Genomic DNA, 20,768 nt, shown 5'->3' with positions numbered 1-20,768 from the left:
GAGTGAGCGAGGAGTGAGCCGGGAGTGAACCGGGAGTAAGCCGGGAGTGAGCCGGGAGTGAACCGGGAGTAAACCGGGAGTGAGCCGGGAGTGAGCCGGGAGTGAGCGAGGAGTGAGCCAGGAGTGAGCCGGGAGTAAGCCGGGAGTGAGCGAGGAGTGAGCGAAGAGTGAGCGAGGAGTGAACCGGGAGTAAGCCGGGAGTGAGCCGGGAGTGAACCGGGAGTGAACCGGGAGTAAGCCGGGAGTGAGCCGGGAGTGAGCGAGGAGTGAGCCAGGAGTAAGCCGGGAGTGAGCGAGGAGTGAGCGAAGAGTGAGCGAAGAGTGAGCGAGGAGTGAGCAAGGAGTGAGCGAGTGAGTGAGCGAGGAGTGAGCGAGGAGTGAGCGAGGAGTAAGCGAGGAGTGAGCCGGGAGTGAACCGGGAGTAAGCCGGGAGTGAGCCTGGAGTGAGCCGGGAGTGAACCGGGAGTAAGCCGGGAGTGAGCCGGGAGTGAGCGAGGAGTGAGCCAGGAGTAAGCCGGGAGTGAGCGAGGAGTGAGCGAAGAGTGAGCGAGGAGTGAGCCGGGAGTGAGCGAGAAGTGAGCAAGTGAGTGAGCGAGGAGTGAGCGAGGAGTGAGCGAAGAGTGAGCGAGGAGTGAGCCGGGAGTGAACCGGGAGTAAGCCGGGAGTGAGCCGGGAGTGAACCGGGAGTGAACCGGGAGTAAGCCGGGAGTGAGCGAGGAGTGAGCCAGGAGTGAGCCGGGAGTAAGCCGAGAGTGAGCGAGGAGTGAGCGAAGAGTGAGCGAAGAGTGAGCGAGGAGTGAGCAAGGAGTGAGCGAGTGAGTGAGCGAGGAGTAAGCGAGGAGTGAGCGAGGAGTGAGCGAGGAGTGAGCTGGGAGTGAACCGGGAGTAAGCCGGGAGTGAGCCGGGAGTGAACCGGGAGTGAACCGGGAGTAAGCCGGGAGTGAGCGAGGAGTGAGCGAAGAGTGAACGAAGAGTGAGCGAGGAGTGAGCAAGGAGTGAGCGAGTGAGTGAGCGAGGAGTGAGCGAGGAGTAAGCGAGGAGTGAGCGAGGAGTGAGCGAGGAGTGAGCCGGGAGTGAACCGGGAGTAAGCCGGGAGTAAGCCGGGAGTGAGCCGGGAGTGAGTCGTGAGTGAGCCGGGAGTGAGCCGGGAGTGAGCGAGGAGTGAGCGAGTGAGCGAGCTGGCGAGTGAGCGAGGAGTGAGCGAGGAGTGAGCGCGTGAGCAAGCTGACGAGTGAGCGAAGAGTGAGCGAGAAGTGAGCGAGGAGTGAGCCAGTGAGTGACTGAGTGTGTGAGTGAGTGAGTGAAAAAGGGTGGAAGGGAGGGAGCAAACGAGCGAACGTAACTAGATAAATATGTAGCTAGGTAGCTAGATAGCAGTAAGTATGCAAGTAGGTATGTATGTTGGTAGGTATGTAGGTATGTATGTATGTATAATTAAACTTTACATTTTTTTATCTAAAATTGCAGAAGACGTTTGATTAATGTAAACGAAAGATAGAGAAAATCAAATTGCAATTATTATTATTTTTAAAGTAAAAAGTCAAATAGCGCGCGCGCAGCGCGCACTTGTAATGTTCTAGTAAGTTTAAAAGATACAAAAATAAATAAATGATTAATAATATATTCATTTACTCATACATTACTTATACATAATATACTCACTATTGTTTTTAAACTATGCAATTTATTTAAAAAAAGTTATATAAATTTTATTCTTGGTACTAAAAAATTAGTTTTTATATAGAATTTTATATAGAATTTTTTATAGAAGATTTTATATAGAAAAGAAGTATAATAAACTATAAGTTTTTATATTTTTAATTATCTAAACAGATTATTATTAATAAAGCAATGTTTAATTTCTGAGAAATAAGGAAGTGTCGGAAGAAAACTTACATCGGCATTGGCGACTTTTGTCTATTTATTTCATGTAAAAAATTTGTATAATTGTAAATATTATACACATTCTTCTAAGTCATATGTTTCATCTTAGATTTGATGTTAAGAATAACGGCCGTATACGTGTATTGATTTGCTGAGCACTTTGTAGAAATATGATATAGATTGGCATTTATATTATAATGCAGAAAAATTTAGAATATAAAGTATCAATTCGAAATTATTGCAGAAATATTATAATTACAACATTCTAAAAAAGATGATCTTAGAGACATTACAAATATGATACACAATTAAAACGTCTTTGCAACATAATTAAACTTTCTATGCTATTACGAGACTATGCTATTAACACAGAACATTGCAGCAACATTGCGACAATTTTGTAATACTGTTGTAATGTTGCTACAATGTTATAACATTGCCGTAATGTTGCTGCTATGTTCTGTGTTTGCTGGGAATGTACATACAACAAATTTATAATTGATAGACACGTGTTAATATGATAAATGTTATAATAAATGTGTCTCGAAGACTGATTGATTGATTATTAAGATGCGGCAATTCTTTCGTGGCTTATAAGAGTATTAGTTGAAAATTGGCAAAGAAATACTCACACTCTCTGGTAAAAAAAAGAAAACTACACAGATGTAGAAATCTCGAGAAAGATGCAGAGATTAGGAAAAAATTATATATTTTGTTTGTGCAAAGTCACGCCACAAATTCTTGTGTGCAAAATATAAACGCAAAAAAAGAAAATCGGTGTTACAAAGAAGTATAGAACATCACAAAAATCTGTCTCTTTTCTAAAGAGAATTTAGAATGCACAGAACTTGGAGTATACGAGTATCATGATATAACCGACTATTTTTCATATAGATAATTCGATCATAATTATTACAACCTGATAATCTTAGGAATTTATTATGTTTATATTTTATTATATTTCTATTATCACAATCTTTGATTTCTTGTAGAACGCAAGACAATATAAAGAAATAATCATATGATAAATGAAATTCCAATTTTTAATACGTACTCTCTAAATCGACATCAATATACTATTGATAGTGAATAGTCTGATTTTAATTTTATACTTATAACTATATCAGACAACACTTAAGACACTGTTTTTCAGTGACAGTACACTAATTCCGGTTAATGAGAGTACACCTTTCTTAATCAGAAAGACAATAAAGAGTCACTGATAATCAAAATTATAAATACAACACTGCAAATCAGTAAAATTTTATTGATTCAGATTTAGAGAGAATATGTATGTTTATTTGGTGCTTATTCCATTCTGTTCTTGAGATATATCATTTTTGTCACACAGTTTTTTTGCGATTACATCTTTGATAAAATCATAAAGATGCTCGCGTGCGACTGTGATTTTATAAGTTAAAATCAATATAAGATCTGGTTGTAGAGTAATGTTGTAATGTAAAGTAAGGTTGTAAATATGTAGTGTTTCAATTTACTTATCCGTTGAAGAGAAGATTTTCTCCTTCGAGTTGATTATCCTTATCTAACATCAGTACTATCATGTGATACCTGATCTATTTTCGTATTGCAAGATCAGAACTTGTACACATTAACATTAATTAATGTCATTTTTTTAAATCAATTTATGAGGGTAAACGCAAGAAATTTATATCTATTCTGAAAAATAATAATCTCGTTATTATTTTTCAATTAATATTCTCGTTTCAATATTAGCAACAGAAAGATTAATAATTTCTATCCGAAATATAATATAATTTATTTACTTTACAGTAAATAATTATTAAGATCGGTTAAAAACTGTTTAATATTCTTCTTATACAGCACGAAATACAATATAACATTTCAGTAATATTGTAAAAACGTTACGAAGTTGCAACATTGTCGAAATGTTTTATGCAGATGTATGTAGCATAAGCATAATTATATTAACTGCACGTGTGTATGCACGCGCGCGTGTTTAACTTTGGATAAATATAATTAATAGATTGAAAAATTTATTTGAAATTTATAGTTATTTTATAATTGATTGCCTTTTAAACCGATCCCAAATATTACAATTAATGTCTAAACTACGATTTATATCAATTTATGTTAAGTTACATTAATTTGTGTCAATTACGCGAAAAAGGCAGTACGGTCCCATTTAAATTTGCATCGTTGAATATTTACTATAAAAGTGACGGTTTATGCGTTATGCATCAGATAAAATGATCAAAAAAACGTTAATTAGCAAAATACCTGGGTGACGGGATTTTCGCCCGGACGATAGACAACGTTGTGCATCGGCCGTTTGCGACCGACATAATTCACGCAGACAAACTCGAGAAGACTCGCATAGATGAAGCACATGCACACGCCGTCCCACACGTTCATGGCAGTCAAGTTCGAAACGACAGGCAACGTTCCCCGGAAGCCATTCGACGTGGTGAAAAAGTTGAGCATTGTTGTTACACCTAAAATATGATTGAAAACACGATTGTATCATAGATTTGTTGTTTTTATTACTGCACTATTATTACTGCACTAGACTGGACTAAGACCAGTATTCAAAGTTGATTCTTATATTTAAGATCATCTTAAATACAGTCTTAAGATCATCAACCAATCATAAAGCCGTATTAGCATCTTAAAACATTACTTGAGACGATCTTCAAATAAGAAAAAAATTCGACTATGAATATTGGCCTAAAACTTTTCTTTTTGCTTTCTCTTTTTCTTAAAATTCTTCATATAATAAAATTTCTATTTAAATTTAATAACTTTAGAAAGTTTATGAGATTTTTTTTTTAATACAAATTGAAATATTTTTAGAGTAACACCGAATGTCTAAAAAATGTTTGAAAAATATTTAATGTTCTAAACATCAAGTGTTTAACAAATGTATGCTTTTAATAGTTTTTAATTAAAAGTTTATAGAACACCACTGTATTGTGCGCGCGCGCGCGTGTGTGTGTATGTGTTATATTCAATTATATAAACTTCTTACAATTAGTGTATAGTTTGATTTAATATATGCAATTGCGTTTTTAATATAAAGAAAAGCTTGCTATATAGAGATAAGTTTAAAGTTGTACGCTTTAATATTGATTAATTAAATAATATAATTTTAAATAATGTAAATCTAATATCTTAGTTTTCAATAAGAAAAAAAATACAAACCAAAAGAAATAGTAAATCGTTATCTTCTAAATAATGGTAATGGTAACGAATTACTTTTTATAAGTCATATAATATCCCCACAAAATATTACATTACTAAAAGATTTCAAAATATAAGGCTTCAATTAATTGCAAAATTGCAGAAAAATAAAATTATAATACAGTCGATGTTCAACCGCAATGATATAAATATCATGGAAAATAAAACTGTGGTAACATAAAAAATTACTGAATATCGGACAGTGGTATGCATCAATTGAAAAAAGAATCACAGGTTTCCATGACTAAAACTTTGAAACTACTTCCATAATATAATGGTCATATTGGAAAATGAGAAAATAATAAAAACAAACAACAATAATGTACAATGAAGCATCATGTTTATAAGGACTGACTTCCTATCTATGTAATAAACGGAGTAAGAAATTGTACATTGAGGATGGCCGAAACAAATGTGCCGAAACATTTATATTGAAGGTATTCATAGAACACGACAAACAATCAACAAGTAGCTTTGGCTCTACCAGCATTTATCCTGCCATTAACTTAATATTAAGAGCCTTTATGTACAATATATACAATTATTTTTAAATCTCTAAAATTATAATGTTTTGAAAAAGATGGTCTCAGAGGTATTACAAATATGATGATACACAATTGAAACGTTCAAATGTCTTCATAACATAGCTGTAAATAACTGTATATGTTATCAAGATATAGAATTAGTAACCGTAACTATAAAAACATAAGATTTTTATGGATATTTAAAATATATCTTATTAGAGATATTTTCAAGATAAATATTTGAAAAAAAGATATTTGAAAATAATTTTTAAATAGTGTACGAGATATTTTTTAAATTGTTAAAAGATATTTTTCTGAATTTTTTGAAAAAATGCAAGACATTTTAAAAAATATAGCAAGATATCTTTTAGAAATCCAAAAGATGTGTTTTTTGTGGGTGGGTAAACATTGGACGGTCTCTTGTCGCTAAATCGTGCAAATATATGCTGATTTGCAGAATTATCTTTAATGTCTCGTTAACTATCATAAAAATCGCAAAATGGTACAGGACTTTTCTATTTAGTTTAATTCGCTCTATCTGTCCACATGAGCAGTGATACACTTATTGTCAGATAGCTTGTATATTATTTTAGCAAGCCGTCCGTTACGTATATCTGTGAAAGTACATGTGTATTAAGATTAAGGAAATCAAATTTAATAAGATTCTATATTTTTCTCTAAAAAATTATAAAATGGCTTTCTATTATGTAGACTCACCAATCATCACTCGCGCCGGTACGGCATTCCATTCGAGCCAAAATGTGATGAAAGAGCTGGTTACTAGAATAATGCCCGGGATGAAAACCGTAGTGAAATAGAAGGAACGATCTCGCGTGAAAATCAGATCCACCTTCAAGCAGCTGTAATTACCTGAGTCAAGTACACGTAACTTCATTTTCTATGCTGGAATTAAGGAAGACTCGTATTTTTGGAAAGCAATAGGAAAATAATTTGATAGTACTTTGATATCAATTCAAATAAAGACAAACTATTAATGGATATTTAAACACTTGAATATTGATTCTTTCTTACTATTAATTAACAATTAATTTGTAATTAACGACGTTTGATCAATATTTTACACTTAAAACATTTATGAAATGTTTTTTTTAAATAAAAGTATATGGTAGACTAAAAATGTAAAATAATATCAATTTTTATTATAATAAGAGTGATTGTTTAAAAATATATTTTTTTATTTTATAGAAAAAGGTAAAAACATTAAATATAATTTTTATCAATCATTTGCGACAACAGTTGGAGAATTTGAATAAAGTGCTAATATGGCTATCAAGAAAAGCTTTTATTAAAAGGTTCATAGGCATAAAAGAACATTCACTATCAAGGAAACATTAAACTAAACCTTCTCTCACAAATAACCCACATTCAATGTAACTTATTGTATACCTTTTGAATACAAGGTTGAACATTTATTCAAATTATATGATAGGAACAATTCATGCTAGTGACATTCAATCATTGTCGTTTGTATGCTTTATTAATTTGAAACTCCCGTCTTGTTAGGATTTCTCTTGGGACTTAATTTTAAGTAAAGAATTTTTTATTTTATTAGATATTTTGATAGCAAATAAATAAAAAATTAAGTGTAAACATTGTGCAAATTAAAACATGAATGAAAAGCGAAGCTTATATATTAGATTATAAAAGAGAAACGATTTAAAATTCTGTGGTAAAATTTATTTGGAGATTACATGAACTTTATCTCCTCATATTTAATTATGCTTTTATGAATTACTACTTATGAATGTTCTTACTAATACTTTTTTATTAATACTTTTTAATAAATTATAATTCTCTATATATTATAATGTTGCAACATAAGATTATTATAATAAATAACTGTTGCTATATAAATAATAAATAAATATAAATATAACTGAAAACAAAAATATATTTTAAAATAGAAAAATTTCTCTGCAATATTTTTTAAATCAAAGTAATGCAATTAAGCTCAATTACACGTGGGAAAGATAAAATTGCTTTAGCACTTGCAAAGTTCTAACTATAAATTTGGCAACCCTTAGTTTTTTGTAGTTTTTAATTAAGTAGCATTTTTATCGCAAATAAAATAGCATGTACGAAGCAAACATCAAATATCTACTTGGAATATCTTGGGATATCATTTTTTTAACTTTGGTAAACTTGGTCCTGTCTCTCTCTCTCCTTTGTTCTTTTTTGAATTAGTTTATGCGTTACACTCATATCGGAGAGATAGATATGAGAGAGATAGATTTTTTACCTTGCTCCTCAAATCTGCGCTGGCACAGCGAGCACTTAGAGTCTCCAAAATCATCGAACTCGTCCTCGTCAACCATGAACTGTCCGTCAGCTGCAACAAAACAGCCCACGATCTCTTTCCTTCTTATCTTTTTTTTTGTTTTTTTCTTTCCTTTGTATTTTTTCCAGCCTTTTTGTGTATTGAAAAGAGAAATAAATCTTCACAGAGTCGGAAGATAAACTCTAAGAGTATATGGAGAGCTTGAGCTATTCATTGAGCTAAATTTTTGTTAATTTTTGTCCTATATACATTTTTTAAGTAATTTTTTTCAAACTTAATTTGCTTTATTTTGTATTATTTTACGAACTTGCTATCATTTTTTATCGTATAGTGAATGATAATATAACATGATAAAAATACAATAAATATATAATAAATAGCACCAATGTTAAAAGAATGATATAATTTAAGTTAAACTCAGAATAAAAATAATAATTAATTAAATACAATACAAAATTTATCAAAGAGAATTGATTAAAAAATTAGATAATTCCTAATATTAAATGTAGCCATATCGTATGAAATCGTTTATATTCGTTTACTCGGTCTATTTATAATCATAATACTTTTTTCATAATATAATCGTGTTTGTACGTTTAACTTTTATTGTTAATAATTGTATAAACAATATCATATAGAGTTCTTTACTGTTATTTTAAATAAATCAAGCATATTCTACTTTCGCCATGGTTAAATCCTTTAGGGCGAATTATATTAAGGCGACTCCACTTAATATTAGTAGATTGATAATTTATTGTTTATTAACAGGTCATTATATTTTATCAATTTATAAACGACTTTGTTGTATATGTTAATAATCAAATTAAAATTTATCATATATAACAAATAGATATTATGTGTTTGCTAATTTTAATAACAAATTTTAGTACAGATTTTTTTTCTGGAGGAAGGTTACCAATACTGGTATACCACTTTGTCTTTGGATTTCTTAAACAAAAAATAGTAGTTTGGATAGTAATTCTTAAATATAAAAGTTTTAAACTGTGTCAGAGTCGTCCCACAAATAATTATGACGCGTTTCTTGAATTTAAACTTAATATTCCCGTTAAGTGATGTAACTTTAACTTTATTATTTTAATTTAATCCCCTTCTTGGCAAAATGTAATGCTGAAGAGAATACAGTATTATAATTTAATATTGTTAAATTGTTCGTCTTAAAAACTGTAAGAAATGATTTTAATATCAATTTTACTTTCCTTAAGCATAGCAAAAACAGACTGCATAATGCTTTTTTATTTTCAAAAGATTTGTTTGTGTGGGTATGTCGAATCAATACGTATAGAGTTACAGTTAATACCTGAAAAATTACATGAGAAATGTTAATGCTTTAGTTTACAATTTTTATTTTAACTTTTCAAAATTGTAATGCCATTTTTATGTCAAAATAATAAAACTATAAGGAATAATTATTTTCATTACTATTGAGTTTATTTGTAATGTAATAGATTACATACAAAGCAGAGCGTTAATACAGTATTTTTGAAGATTTTGTGTGTGTGTGCACGCACACAAGTGTGTAGATAATTTTAAGTTTAATGGAAGCATTTCCAGAAAAAAATATTTAAGACAAAATTTTTTTATTTTATAATTCACATCTACAATAAAAAATACATTATTATATTTACGAAATTCAATAGCAAATCTATGTGATCCATTTCCGACCGAAACCAGAAGTTGAGAATATTATTATCTATCCAAATTTCTATATTAGTGGAAGCGATTAGTAACGAATAAAAATTTATAGTATTGCAAAACTAATAATTCTATTTTTATTTTGGTTGCACAGTACAAAACGTGAAGCATGTTGGGTTTTGTAATTTTTTTAGATTTCTTCATAGTAACTGTCATATTGTAAACGAATCAACATAAGTGCAAAACAGAGGAGACATTCTTCAAGGACGCTCGATAAAGAGTTATCGTAAGAAAGAAAATCTCACCCCAAAAGCAAACCATGGCGTTTTGAAAAACGAGACAGGATCCAAGGTTGCCAATATGCATTTTCTAGGACAATCTAGGAAAAATGTACTATCGTACACGCGTATACATTGTCAAAGTACGAATACATAGCATCACTAACAAATAAGGTAAGGGATATAGTATTAGATTTAATCATATGTCGCATGCAAAAGTGATATGTATACATATATATATATATATATATATATATATATATATATATATAATAACAACATTTATAGTATATACGAATGTGTACTATACAACACACTTATGTGCTGATATATCTTATTTAGTAATATTTTAATTTCCAAATTAATAATTTTTATTTTTGATAGAAACAAAAAGAAAGAAAAATTTAAATTTTATAGATGTGTAGTCTAAGAATTAATATATTTTTTCAAAATAAAAGTAAAAAAATTATTGTGCATTTCATACTATGTACAATTTACATACAAATAAATACAAATAAATTCTCAATAAATAAATATATATATATATATATATATATATATATATATACTTAATATATTTTTACTCCAATTTATAATAAGAAAACATTATTACTTATGAAAAGAGAAAAAGATTTTATATTAAGACTGGAACAAAAATTAATTTTTTTGTTAAAAAAAGTGAAGAATAGAAGCGTGTCATTCATTAAACATACTATTTAGGTTTTAATCTTGCTTAAAATATTAGAAAATTAAGCCTGTCACAGAGCGTGTGACATGAAAGAAACACATGGATAATGCTGATGACTTTTATGCATGCAAACTTACCTTTTAAATTTTTTATTAGACATTTCCAAACTCCGTTATAATTAATATTAATTGTTTTAAAAAAAGTGTAAAAAATTAAATAACAAAAATCAATAATAAAAGTAAAACTAAAATTGATTTATAATTTATAATAGTTTTTTTATTAAAAGATTAAATTAAAATTATTATATTTTAAATAACAATTAAATGTAATAATTAACAATTTAAATAAAAGAGTGATTAGAAAATTTACACAACAAGAAATTATTATATCTATAATATGTAAACCTGGAAAGAAGACAAAAATGTATCTTTTTCTAAAAATTTATTTTTTTTAGTAGAACAAATAGATTTATCGAGTCAAGGATAAAGCACCACTAATAAAGACAACGTTTAATAGAAACGAGTTTCATTCCACATAAATAAAGTTTCAAAAGATACACTTAGTAAAATGCATTGATTTGCTTATCAAGACAACATTGCATTTATCGTTTTTGCATAAAATAATAAAAAGAAGCTTATTTCTGTACTTAATATTTAAACGCGTTGAGAAAAATATATTTTTATATAGAAATTGTAAAATTGCAAATCAAAGATGCAGGAAATGATATAAAAAAATAAAAATCTAATAATTTACAATAAATAACAAGAAAATGTGAAAAAACATTGCAGAGTGTATTTAATAATGTTTAATAATTTTGTAATTCTTGAAAGGGTTTGCATACATTTCTTTTTTTTTCGTAAATAGACTTATAAAGTATAGTATATAACTGTGTTGCTTACCTCGCCAACTCACTTTGATCGGACATGTGATTGTCTGATTCTTAATGAGATACGCATTCAGCGACGTCAGGCTTGGGCTTTTTCTTAATGTACCCTCATCATTTTTCCACACATACGTAATTGCTGTCTGCTCATACGATACTAAAAATAAAAATAGAAATTTTATTAATAATTAAAAAAAAAAACGTGTTGTGGAGACAACGTAATTAAATTTCTTTTTATTGTTTGTATTTGAAAGCTATTTTAATTACTCACTGCTCTCGATTGCGAATGAACACAATGGGTCGTCAAAAGGGAAGATATTAAGTCTACCCTGGCAGGATAGGATAAGATGGCGCCTGTAAAATAATAATTTTTTTACAAAGAAAATTTTCATTAATTAAATAAAAATTAATAAATTATCTAATATTGATCAAGTTAATAAAAAGACTTCACAAAAATATTCTTTAAAACTTTTACCTTAATGTTTATTAATTGTTTTGTAAAAATACATTATTAATAATTTTTTCATGTTTCAAGAATATTTAGCTTGTATATAGAATATATTGTTTTACGTACCGCATAAGATAATTGACGGTGCCATTGCGGTATATCCGTAGGGCGAAGTGAACAGGAATGAGAGGATCCTTGAAATCTCCATGCATTATGAAGTACGTATCTGGCAACCAGATATTATCGCAATGATGAATTGCATTTAAAAACTCATATTTGGATCTGTTGCTGTAACGCAATCGTGGATCGTACCACTGTTGTTGCAGTAAAAATTCCACTTCGTATTTCTGTAAAAGTAGTAGTTTATATAATCTTATTTACAATTAATTAGATTTTAATTTATGATAATATGATACATAAGAACGATCATGTTTAATACTTTGCAGTCCGTTGATCATAGGTACATTATTATTGCACGAATTTTAACGTTACAGTCGACTGCATACTTCACTGCAGTGTAAGATTATTAAACAAAATATATAAAATACTTTAACTTTAATAGCTGCTTTATATCGGGATGTGTTTATGATGAAAAATTCAATTCGTATTATAACGGAAGTTTGTTTCAATTATTTGATTCAACAGAATAATATATACGCGGATTACAAAGTGTTAAGAATTATTGCAATCAATTATATACTTTATACAAATTATAAATTTTTTAAAGTAAAAACATATGTTTATAAATATAAATATAAATATAAATAAATACATATGTAATTAAATTTATTAAAAAAGTTCAATTCCGTTTATTAATTTATAATTTGCGGCTATTCTTTAATATTATAGTTAAAAATTGCATTATTTTACCTATTCAATTAGAATAAAAGGAAAACATAATTATATTACCAGGCTGGACTCGTCGGGAGAAGCTAAGCTTAACAGCAATACGCTCACATTTACAGTCAATGTTCCTGAAACAATAAATAAGATTGATTTTATCTGCTATATTCTGGTTCGTCTGATCAATCGCGTTGCAAAGTTATTAACATCCATTTTTCTAAGTTAATATACAAAGTATCTTTTTATACGATAAGTTTTTACAATAACAAATTTTTCAACATTTTTAGTAAATAAAAGGAAACATGATTGGACATTACGTTTACATAAGTATACAGCAGTAACTTATAATTGACTTATAATGAAAATTTTGTTCGGTAAATTATTTTATCAGTTATATCAATATTGCTGCACATATTTAATAGACTTTATATTCTTTACATACAGTGCAAAATTATTTGTATCTGTTTTTTATGTACTATTTAACAATGTATATTATATTAAAATGACTGTAGTGTTACAAATTATAGATCAACCGGTCCAAAATTTTTTATTGCATAGAAATCGTCTGGTACGATTTCTATATAATTTCTATATAAGTATGTAAGAATGCAATTTTTTACAAAAAATATATTAAATTTTTTTGTGCGTGCACGCACATACACACACACACACAAGCACGCACACACGCACGCACGCACGCACGCACACACACACACACACACACACACACACACACACACACACACACACACACACACACACACACACACACACACATGTTTTTATTATATATAAATCAACAGCATAAGCTGATGCTGTTAAGGAATATGCTAAAAGCTTTCTTTGAGCCATGCTGTGCACATGCTGCTATTCATTTGGAAAGAAGCTTGAGGTCGGTGGTTAGAAGTCAGAATGGCTTACAAAATTTATACTAAAATGATTATCGTTGATCACATATTCTCTCTCTCTTTCTCTCTCTCTCTCTCTCTCTCTCTCTCTGTCTCTCTCTCTCTTTCTCTCTGTTTCACTCTCATTTTTATTTTGTTTTTCTCAAATATGCAAAATTTTTTTTATTTAAAATGCATTTATTCAAAACACCGCAATAAGTACTCTAAATGGCGCATGTATTGAAAAAATAAATATTATCTAATTATTAGTCATTACTATCATCAAAGAAACAAATTGCGAACGTATCTTACTAGAAAATATGTATATCTTACTAGAACATATGTGTATATGTAAATCTAATACTATCAAGAATGTCATAAAGCTCATATAACATTTACTTTGATACTACATTATTACATGAGAAATATTATAATATAATACTAGATAAACATGTTTCATTCCTCAATGATAAAAAGTTGGATCCAAAACGTATTTTGGTAAGAGGACAGGGTTATATATGTATATATATATATATATATATATATATATATATATATATGTACTATACATAGCGTAATCTATTTAGAAACTGGTAGTTTTGCCTTTTGTTTTATATGTTTTTAGATCATCATTTACATAACAACATCCATATAAATGTCTCAATCTATTAAAGAATCTCTATTAAAAAAAGACCCAGCCAGCAATTTAATTGTCATAATATGTAAACAATTAAGACAGATATGTTTACTGCGACAAAAGTAAAGAGAGTGGAGAGTGTACTGGAAATATAATATAATTCTACCAAAATTTGTCCTAATTTACTTAAAAATTTAAATATTATCGCTTTGAAATGCAAAAACCAATCTTTTGGTTCTATAATGGGTATATATATATATATATTTATATTTATATTTAATAGAAATTTTTATAAGTTTTACTTTTTTTATTCTTTCAAAATTTCTCAACAATACAGAGTAAATTTTATAGTAAAAATTATTATGTACGATAGTAGCTATGAACGATAAGAGGAAATTTCAAAGAATTATATCATAAATAGTGTAAATATTAAAATAATTTGATAACAAATATAGTAAAAATTTTCATAATTTCTTCCATAATTTCTACGCTTACTATTTACCATAGTAATTTTTACTACAAAATTTTCCACGTATACTTATATTATACGTGTTATATTTATATTAATCACACATATAATGTACGTATAAAATATAAAAAAAAAAGATCTAGCAAATCACAGAATATAACTGTCATAACTTAAATATAAAAAAATCATTATTATTTATATATATATATGTTATATAGCATATGTACATATATGTTATATAGCAGTTATATCTACGTTTCCCATAAAAATATTGATGCGTGTCACCGATTTATTAATATGGCATTGATTCTCTATCAAAATGCATAATACATATATATGTGGTAAATCAATTTAATAAGTCTACGTGTGGAACGCGAAAATCAAACCTTAATTGAAGTATAAATTTTACAATTAATAATTGAATTATCTTATCTCGCATAACACAATCAAACTTAATTTATGACCTTTGTAGCTGAAGGAAACAGGTGGTAAGTTGTATAATGACTTATTTATTAAAACTGATTTATAATAATTTTTGTTAACAAATATGTTAGACTTGTTAAACAAATTTCAATACATTTATAAAAATTAGAGTTTTTTTATAAAAAATTAATTTAAAAATACACACACACACATTCTCTCTCTCTCTCTCTCTCTCTCTCTCTCTCTCTCTCTCTCTCTCTCTCTCTCTCTCTCTCTCTTTATATATATATATATATGTATATATATATATATATATATATATATATATATATATATATATATATACATATATAAACTCTAAAATATGTAAATTTTAATACATATGCAACACAAATATCTGAGAAGCTTATATGAACGTTATAGGAAATATTCTAATATTATACATGTTTTTTAATACATATGAAAATAACAGAAAATGAATCCGAGTATATTTGATCTGTTTCTCAAGAAAAAAAAGGTAATTGTGGCATTATAAATAGTATTGAAGAGCATTGTAATTAACAAAAATTAGAGTAAAATTAGGAGTTTTTTAATGAATGAAAAACGACTTGATGAGATTGTGCAGGTGAGGGAAAGTCCGCTGCCACAACTAAACATACACATCACAAGTCACAGTCCAACAAATACGAGCTTCTAATATCAACGACGATTGAGTTTCTCTTTCTCTTCACGTTTATACATTAAACACAACAAGTCCGTTCATTCACATCATTCCTGAATCGTTCAACAGTGTTACCATCAATGCTTTGTTCAATTTTCTTTGTGCATATATGTATATGTATACATATATAATACATGTATATGAAATTTTACTAAAGTGCAAAAATTGTGTGCAAAAATGTGTTTTAGATCAGTCGTACTGATTGTTGATATAACTAAAGCCATCGGTAATAATTAAACATGAATTCTCCGACATTTACGCATTTTTATACAACTTCCTGTTCTATCGTATATGTATAATAAAAGCCAATTTAATACAAATCAATTAAAATAGCTTTTATAATCCAAAAAATGTGTAAGGATATGGCAGAGTATAAATATTACGAATGAGAGTATAAATATATTCTAGAAAAGATTTAACACACAAGAAAGTTATATGACGTAATGTAACTTTGATTTTACTGAAGTCTTGCAAGTCAAGCATAAAAAATCAATATTTTATCGTTTGCAGACACTTAATAGACTTAATAATTTTAAGTTTTAAATTTTAAGAGATAAAATTTAAACAATAAAATTGGTTCGAACATATTTAAAATTTTATATTGTAGATTTAAGTCTAAGTAATAAAAACCCTTTTTTATCACCTTCCTTTAGTTATTCTATATTTGATATTTCACTCCGCTTGATATAAAAAATATTGAAAAACTTTCGGATGAATGTTGCATACTGTAACAAACGCACAATATTTCAATGCGATTGATAGAATCAATGGCTGCAAAAGCTTCAAGACTAATATATCTTTCATTATTTTCACACAATTAAAAAATATAAGATTTAAAAAAAATTTATTCAGAAATTTTTTACGCATTAGTTTTCTTAACGTGTCGTTCAATAAATTTAATAAAAATTTAATATTGAAAGCTAAGAATAAATAAAAATAATTAACTTTTTAACAACCATTTTTTAATCAATTTTATTTGTGTATATCATAATCATAAAAACATTTAATTATGTGTAATAAATAAAAGATAGAAAAGAATAATACAATCATAACTTTTAATAAGAATTTATATACCCGATTTATTTGCAGAAATTTGACTAAATTGAGTGATAATACGTCATGTAATTTCCTTGTAAATGTAATTTCACAAAAAACAGCAGAAATAAAATATATATTATCTATGTATCCTTTTTAAAGAATAAAATGTATGTAATTCGTTAATATAATCATATATTTTGTATGTAAAGTCAAGTTTCTATTTTCAAATACATATTTAACATATCTTCTTTTAATTATTTTTGTATGTTTTACATTCCTGATTTTTGCATTATTTTTCTCTTATATTGTTCATAAATTACTCTACAGTTACAATATAAAATAATAACAATGTAAAAAGTGATTGTAGAAGAAAAAATATAACAGATCTTTGTATTTTTAGAAACGTGTAATTAAATATTAGAAAAAAGAAACAAATTATATATGTATCCATTACATCACTTATGCATTATTTTTGTTTTATCGATGTATTATTGCAATAAAAATGGAAATTAAGTATAAATATTAAAATTAAGAAGGTTATTATTACATTTTTAAATATATATTAAAAAAGATTTGATATTTTTTATTATTAGAAAAATATTGTGACATAATCGTCTCTTTGACGTTTGTTATAATATATACTGCCTAACCGCGCGCGCGCGCGATTTAATTGTAAGTCTTTATGCAAAAGATTGATACATATTCTATTCAGTATTTAACTCGATCAATTGTAAAAAAACTATTAATCAATAATCCATTGATTATAATCATGATATTGCTAGTAAATACTTATAAAACATTTTAATCAATTTTAATAAGCATAAACTATATACATATATAATATTGTTCTAATTATTCTTTATGAAAAAAATTGATTATAAAATTTCTATTAAATCAAAGTTATCATTAAATTAAAATTAAAAAAATAAAAATATAAAATACTTGTAAAAAAGTCTATATATACATGTAACAAAATATAAATATACATAATTATATATATACACATATATATATATAATTATATATATTCTAAATATTTTTTCTTTTATTTTAGATTCCGGATTCAATTCATCCGGATTTAATTCAGCCGTACGAAAACTGGAGACTTAATGAAAACCGTAAAATTATCTGCTAAGAAGATGTTTTAATCTTATTATATGTAACTTTAGATACAGATTATCTTAATTTTTGAATCAATAATGTAAATTGGCATAATTATTAATAATAAGTTGAAATAATAAAAATTCATGTCAAATGACAAATGTCCATGAAAATTACATATATGGATTAGAATTTTTGCTGATACAATAAGAGAGTTTCTTATTGCAGAAAATTTAACCACCAAAAGAGAACCACGAGAGTTTATAGTTTATTATATTTTTCAATTATATTTGTTTATTACTTTTTATACAAAAATTTCATAAGGAAAAGAAACCATATCGATATTTTACGTATATGTAATTATATGCATTTATATTTGATTACATATAGACTTTTTTACCAGCTATATTAGAATCATTTTTTCTCCTTAAATTTTAAATCTCTAAATTAGTTTTCACAAATAGTTAATAAAATTTAATTTGCATGAATTGCAATTTTCACGAATATATAAATGTGTACTTTATTTGTTTACAATATGTAAATTGAAAAATATATATATTAATACATAAATATTAATACATAAATATTTATTTAGCCTAAAAAAATAACGTCCTATAATTTTTTAATCAAATTATACAAATTTATATATATACTGATAAATTTATAATAATAAATTATAAATAATAATTTTTTAATAGCAAGACAGGAAGTTATTATTAAAAGTTGAGTTGAATAAATCAAGCCAATGTTGAATAAATCGAGCATAGTGATTTAAGTAGCTTAAGATATCACGGTAACGTTGGATAATTTTTTTCTACAGACGATGTGTAGTAACAAGAAATAAATGTTAAAGGACGGACCGCGAAGGTGAGTGCGAAGGTATTGGTGCGACGTGTTGTGGTTATTGTTCTGGTTCTTGTTCTGGTTCTTGGAGTCGTTAGAGATCGACGACTGGTTTGTCAAGCCGGTAGTGTCACCAGGCCATCTCATTCCGCAGCAGAAATCAGCATCTGTAACACCCAATAGCCCTTGCGCACGTCGTCTTATCTTCACTTTGTGCATTCTTCATATATTCCATTTCTCAATATTTGGTTTCAAAAAAAATTGCTTAGGCATATCCAAGATATGTTTTCTGTTTTTGTGTTTAGTTGTTCGTCGCTTATGACTAGATTTCTCATACATTGCTTGCATTTCTGATAATTATTTAAAAAAGAAGAGTTGTAGTAGCTTGTTTAACTAAAAGTTATATATTCAAATCATTTCTTTTGTTTATTATTATTATTATGTATGTATGTGCGATGTATTTTGCGAATATCCCAATTGTGTGATATTGTTTATGGGAAAGTGTTCTTAAAAATAAATAATAATAAGATGTTGTGTAGATTATTCCCATGTATATTTCAATGACACCAAACAACTTTTGTCCACATTTATCTTTTCATAAAAAATTTGATTTTTTACAATTATAAAAATTGATTCTATTAATTGTAACATCGTGTAATTTTCTTTAATCCAATTTTGTGTGTATTTACAATTATTAAAACATAAGATATTTATTATTGTTGGTTACTTTTAGAAACTTTTGTATAATCTCAGAAAAGATTATAAATAAAATTAAAAAAAAATTTTTTTGTGTAAAAAATATTCAAAAAGTTATATTATACCATATAAAATTATATATTTTTTAAATATTAGTAAATTAAGAAACAAATTTTGATATTATAGAATATCAAAAGATAATTTTAATAACTGAGAAATTTTTACGAAAAACATTTTTATCTGTTTTTTACTCTAAGTTGTACTTTATATGAAATTGATAGAATTTTGTCTATAGCTTTTCTTTAGATTATTGCATGTGTCACTAAAAATATATATGTATCGTTACAATACTTAACACTTAATATTGATAGTACAGATAATTCAGTGTATTGAGAATAACTAAAAAAAATTAGTATCTATGTTATCGCATAAAGCTATTTATGATAAAATGATTGATTTGAATAATGCGATTTTTTTATATAGCTTTATATAAGTAGAATATTCCTTGTTTCTTTATATTCAATTTTTTTCTATGATTTAATTTACGCACTTATATTGTACTTTTTATCACATTTTAGACTTGATTATTTATAATTATTTATATTAGCTATATAAAATATACAAACGGTAAATATTTCAATAAAAGGAGGCAACCCTGACTCACCCTCCTGAATAACATTTAAAAAGCTTTAGCTGTTGTTTATCATCTATCAAAGAGTTATTAACAAAAATATTCCAAAAACAAAACAAATTTTCTGTCATTTGGATCTCAATTATAGATCTCGTTTCGCAGGAGAGATGGATTTCAGTTTGCGTAGAATGTAGGAAATTGAAAACCCGTGTGAAACATAACAATCATAGACTTGATTTTAAGCTATAAGTTTTAGACAGTGTAAGATAGCACATTTTGCATATATGTGTGTGTGTGTGTGTGTGTGTGTGTGTGTGTATGTTGCAAATTATGTTCTTGAATATTAAACTAACAATACAAACTAATACATTTTTCAAATGTTTCTTGCTTATAACTTTTTAATAAAGAATGGTTAAACGTTATTTAGGAAGATGACTGATATGTCAAGATCATCGGGGTTTTTGCTCTTCAAATATATTATAACATAAGGTACATAACTAAAATAAAATGTTACAGAATAAGATAATATTTGATACATTTTGTAAATTGTGCTAGATAAAAAAGACAAAATTTCATATTTTTATCATAAATTTTATATAGACT

General features: G+C 27.8%; 1 protein-coding gene across 15 annotated transcripts in view; it reads right to left on the bottom strand.

The window, feature by feature from the left end:
- LOC105835511 (glutamate-gated chloride channel) overlaps positions 1 to 20,768 on the bottom strand; it is a 56,794-nt gene that overhangs the window by 12,872 nt on the left and 23,154 nt on the right. For 7 of the 15 annotated variants that reach the window (XM_012678877.3, XM_012678876.3, XM_012678880.3 and 4 more), the window contains 8 exons: positions 18,856 to 19,005; positions 12,786 to 12,850; positions 12,003 to 12,223; positions 11,700 to 11,782; positions 11,445 to 11,585; positions 7,888 to 7,977; positions 6,345 to 6,497; positions 4,144 to 4,358 (listed from right to left, as the gene is read on the bottom strand). In XM_012678877.3, coding sequence (XP_012534331.1) covers positions 4,144 to 4,358; positions 6,345 to 6,497; positions 7,888 to 7,977; positions 11,445 to 11,585; positions 11,700 to 11,782; positions 12,003 to 12,223; positions 12,786 to 12,850; positions 18,856 to 19,005 — 1,118 coding nt within the window. The remainder of the gene's footprint in view (positions 1 to 4,143; positions 4,359 to 6,344; positions 6,498 to 7,887; positions 7,978 to 11,444; positions 11,586 to 11,699; positions 11,783 to 12,002; positions 12,224 to 12,785; positions 12,851 to 18,855; positions 19,006 to 20,768) is intronic. The other 8 variants (XM_012678882.3, XM_012678883.3, XM_012678884.3 and 5 more) reach the window with 3 other exon arrangements.

The sequence above is a fragment of the Monomorium pharaonis genome, chromosome 1 (genome assembly GCF_013373865.1).
Source record: "Monomorium pharaonis isolate MP-MQ-018 chromosome 1, ASM1337386v2, whole genome shotgun sequence".
NCBI classification, from domain to species: domain Eukaryota; kingdom Metazoa; phylum Arthropoda; class Insecta; order Hymenoptera; family Formicidae; genus Monomorium; species Monomorium pharaonis.
Note: the sequence above shows the minus strand (reverse complement) of the source record. Positions and strands in the feature narration are given on the sequence as shown.